The sequence below is a fragment of the Colletotrichum aenigma genome, assembly GCF_013390185.1.
Source record: "Colletotrichum aenigma strain Cg56 chromosome Unknown KSG_Cg56_contig12, whole genome shotgun sequence".
Classification (NCBI taxonomy): Eukaryota; Fungi; Ascomycota; class Sordariomycetes; order Glomerellales; family Glomerellaceae; genus Colletotrichum; species Colletotrichum aenigma.
In genome coordinates this window covers 243,834-248,593 of record NW_023500918.1, presented here as the reverse complement: position 1 = coordinate 248,593, position 4,760 = coordinate 243,834, and the positions used below count along the sequence as shown (strand labels likewise).

The following is a 4,760-nucleotide window of genomic DNA, read 5'->3' as shown; positions in this document are numbered from 1 at the left end:
GATTACAGAGGCTACGGGGAAACGGTGTTGGAAGGGATGCGAGGCAAAACGCGGTCGAACTTCGGGTATCAGGAAGGAAGTGGGAGGTAGCAAAGCAAACTATTGGAATTGATTCGTCTCCACTCGCAAATTTGTCTCTATTCGCGCGGGGAAGTGGCATGATCTGCGATGGTACCGTTCACGACCGAGGAGCACGAGCTCTTTGCGCGGGACTTTGATACAAAGGCTGGCTTGTGTAATCCAAGCTGCTGGGCATGTCCACGGGACTTGCGGTGTGGCAAGACAAGTAGAGACTGAATGATCTGAAAAACGGACGTTGGGACGGGAAAAACACTGGAAACGTTTGCCCACCCAAAGCTACGCCAACACACTGGTCACCCGTGACTTTCGCAGAGATCAAGTTTTCCCCCTTCCTCCCCGTGACGATCCTGTTGTCCCGATGTTTACTCATTCTCGCCCCCCGATTCAAAGCCGTTGCTTCTTCAGCGTTAGCTTCAGCCAGCTCCCAAAATGCAACTTGGGAAAGACACTGAGGTGAAGTGCGGAGGCGTGGACAGACCTCACATTCCGCGGTCCAAACCAACGCAAGCTCCACCAAGGTGCATGGACACTCTAGGTAGGTAAGGCGTGGGTACAGCACGTCACATCACTGGGGTGGACGGGCCCGGGCCGTTGCGAGCACTCCACCCGCCGCTAGGTACCTCTGAAGTCTGAACCTTCACAAGGGCGCGGTCAACGTGCAGCGCACCAGCCACAACCGCCGCCACTAGCCCCAAATGCGCGCAGCAGCCGCCTGGACATCCCCGGATGCGGTGCAGGCATGACCAAAGCCAACGGTCGCCGTGAAGGAGTACTTTCCACTTACCGTCGAGCCGTTGCAAGCACCGCGGCTTTTATCTGTATTTTGCTCTGCCGCCCGGTATTGAGTCTTGACATGGTTGTTGACCATGCCCGGGCTGTCGCCGTGTCATGGTCGTCGACGCGCAGTCGGAGGGTGTGCACACAGAGGAGGAGGGAAAGAGTAGAGAGGATCTGTGGATGGCTGCCATTAAGCATGTTGATTCAACTATTTCCCAGCCCCTTTCTCCCTTTTCTGCTTTTGCATTATGTTGGTTTGGGGACCGATCCGACGGGTGCTTCCATGAATGCGCCGTGCCCAGTTAGCATGGAGGTGGAGACAAGAAAAACGAGGAAAAAACGAAGCACGCGCCATGAGGAACAACAGTCTCTGCAGGATGGCCACGATGAGCGTTCACCATGATCATGGTTTTGGGGCATCTCAGCAGACACGCTCTCCTGACCACCTTCACCCTCCGCGCGTTGCTGTGCAGCCACGGCGGCTTTATTGCTGAGGACGACAGCCGACATGCATGTATGGCCGTAGCGTTGGGGCTGTGACTGCGCCCGGGTGCCCTGAGGATGAAGTTGCCGAAGTGGTAAAAGAGACCTGAAGCAGAGTACCTATTTCGAGGTCGACGATGCGGTGGGGTGTGGTGCTGCCGTCGTGTGGGTACCTTAGTCGAGTCAGCCAATCACAATTGTGCATGGCTCAGAGCTCACAATTTTTGGTAAGCAAAATGTGAGCTTCGAGCCATGGCCCGTGCCACTGTGATGGCCGTGTAAGCACCAACACTGCACTGTGAAGCTGACAAAAGTGCCGATTTTTCGTCACATTTATTTGTGCCCCACCCCGCCACACCTCTCGCCCAGGCACGTCGCTCTACGGACCGACCAGTTTTGCTCACTTGTCTCCCGCCACGGACAACAGATGGGATCGCCATCTTCACTACCTCACACTCTCGATTACGTCCTGCTGACTCACTAGGCTCCGAGCTTTTGCCGTCTTCCTTGTTCCTAATCGTTATCTTTTGCTGTAGAATACTGCAGACTGTCCATCTGAGTGCCATTCCACGTGTCTTTCGTCCATCCTGGCTGTGACGCCTGGTCTTTTTCTCGAAAGCGCTCTAATAATCGCAGTTGAGGCGCCCAAAATCATGTCAAACTTGGCGCACGGTGCTGCCCCCTCCCTTGCCCCGCTGCCGGTTGTCCCCTACACAGTGTACCCAGAGCAAACAACCAAGGCAGGCAGGTAGGTGGGCGCCTGCCTGAGAGACAGTCTACCTGCAGCCTTCTTGCCTTGAGATGGCTTCAATGGCGGCGACCACCGCGACCGCATCCGTCTCAACTCCCTCCAGCTCCTCGCTTGCCCTTCGCAATGGCTCCACCTTGTTGGCAGTTGACAAGTCCAATATTCTGTTCCACATCGCTTTCGATCACTGCAAGCAAGACAAGCCCTTCTTCATCACCCTAGTCAAACCTGCCGAGGCAAACACAAAATGGGAGGACTGCATAGATCGCCTGAATAGTGCAGCCGCTGATCGCAGGGGAGCATACCACCACTCCAACCCCAGTACTAGATCAAAGAAAGGAATCATGCGACACTACGTCCAAAAAGTCACTGAAGCATCAACGTCTGTAGTGGAGTGCTTAGGGGGCTGAGTGCGGTATCCCGCTGGGGCAGAATATCTGCCTGCGTGGGATGCGATGGCCGTGGCCTCCACTCGACATGCCCGTGCGGGGCACCGAGATGACGATGTTGAGCGGAGGCGGGAGTGGTGCAGTGGGATGGCCCCGTACCAATTTGCAGTGGAAAGGTCAGCAAATTTGATCTCTGGCCAGCACGGTCCTGACCACCCGGGCGGCTTCTCAACTGGGAGAAGGGCCTGCCGTTCCCCTCTAACTTTCCATCCCGACCCTTGCGGCTACCTGGTGAGTACCCTGATGGATGAACCCCGCAGAAAAATTCGCAGTTGGCCGGAGCATTTGCTCAAGCAAGGTACATTCCCTCCGCAAGACTGGGCGAATGACGGCATTCTTGCCGCACCGTACGTCAGACCTGACCTTCTGGTTCCATTTTGACTCCTGCTACCTTCCCTTCAGATCGAAGACACGGAAGTCGATCTTTCCATGAATTTGCTGGTTCCACGTCTTTCGCAACAGCTTGCCTGTCGTTCCTCCCTCTATCCTGTTCTTCCACCTCAGTGGTTTCAAATCTTCCTCTACATCCACGCTTTGAAGCCATCGTTGTGGATGTTTTCTCGTGCTGTTATGTCGATTATCTTTCTGACATCTATCCAAGAGCCCTGAAAATCCGCCTCCCTCCACGCCGATGCAATGGCTCGACAACCGATGCCTCGAGAATCGATGCCTTGACAATCGATGTCTCGAAGACCGATGCCTCGATGGCCAATGTTGCCCTTCGATTTCGAAAACCGATGCAGCAAGAAGACAGCGCCCGAACCAATGTTATGCCTCGACGCCCCTCCGACTCAAAAATCGACAACGGACTCGACATCTCGCCATCCCTTTGTCGTAATGACCCTCCGTGTCTTCATGGCCCTCCCTGAATCTCGAAAGTGTCTCTCTGAGCACGTCTGGTGCAGTTGAGCCGTCAGGCGTCGATACCAGTGACGGTTCCGCTGGGCTTCATCGCGGCGGTGGCTTGGATAGGGGGCGCAACCGGGGCGCAGATGCCGATGGCGACGCTTCCACTGCATTGATCCTGCCACACACAGGCAGTTCGTTCTTGTCAAGAGCATCGGCGAGACTAGGCTCAGAAGCGTTTGACTGGGCTGTGGTCATGTGAACGAGGGGACGAAAGCGATGCACGACGACAGATGCCCTGAGTCCTTAGACTCGACATACGTCGGGGAGTCACAGTGTCTGCCTGTCTCCTTAGTCTGCACTCAGGCACCGGGTTCCCGAAGATAATTAGTCAAACAGAAGCCAACAGCCGGGGCCGCGGGCCGCTCTCGAAGTGCTGGAGTCAACGTCCTCCAGCACGTTCTCCAGCCCAAAAGTCGCCTTGCCGAAACGGCTACTAACGGAGCTGAATGCATGACTTTCCTGCACCGTCTGGAACTGCGGCGGACTTCCCAATCAAGATGCTGATTCTAGCAGACTCATGAGTCGTCCAAGTTCCAAACCTTCCGCCAATGTGCCTTGACATCGACCCCAAACCCGACGCCGTCCGCCGTCATAGTAGCTAATCTCTCTTGGAGCCGACCGTGACTCTAAATGCCTTTGCACACCCACCGCTGCCCCCCAACGCCAGGCAGGCGATCTCCAAGGCCAGTTTCATCATGAACGTCATATATCCAGCAAGGGCAGTGTCGTCGCCGGCGATGTCCTGCTGAAGGAGCTGCCGAAGTTCTGCGTATTTGCAGCCGCAAACGACGACCAGGCGGCTTGACGGCGAGGCATTGTCAAACCACGTTCTATCATTCTACAAGTATGATATCTACAAGCTGAATGGGTTTCCGTCCAGAAGACTTGCAAATCATGCTCCCGCTCGAAGCCGAGCAAGATGAATTTCACAGTCAGCGACAACTCTGCTTGGTTCTGGCTCAACCACTACCATTGTCGGTTGGCCTAAAGACTGACAATGAAGTGCAAAACAAAGCATCGATTATCAGTGAAGGATGTGCGGGTATCTGTGCTTGTTTGTTTGCGTACTGTGACAGACTAGTTCCGGAGTGCTTCCGCTGAGTTGTCTGGTTGAACGAGACTCACGTTTGATGCGCTGGTCTCGAACCTGAGTATTCATGAAACTCAGTCACGCCATTCTTGACTGACCGACTAGAAGAAGTTCATCAGTATCTAGTGTGAGGTTTCCTTGTCGTTACCTTTCTTTCTGTGCAGCGCATCCTGCTGCGGGTGAGCGGAGAGTGATTTCCTGTAGGACTTACGAGACTTCCACG

The 4,760-nt window shown here is 54.9% G+C and overlaps 1 protein-coding gene across 1 annotated transcript; it reads left to right on the top strand.

Annotated features, from left to right (window-relative positions):
- Window positions 1–2,785: 2,785 nt before the first annotated feature.
- On the top strand, window positions 2,786–3,376 carry CGCA056_v014989 (uncharacterized protein; the record flags this gene model as incomplete). Its single annotated transcript, XM_037330231.1, has 3 exons — window positions 2,786–2,885; window positions 2,941–3,088; window positions 3,139–3,376. 3 exons carry the CDS (start codon window positions 2,786–2,788, stop codon window positions 3,374–3,376), a joined length of 486 nt encoding a protein of 161 aa, XP_037171369.1.
- Window positions 3,377–4,760: the final 1,384 nt, after the last annotated feature.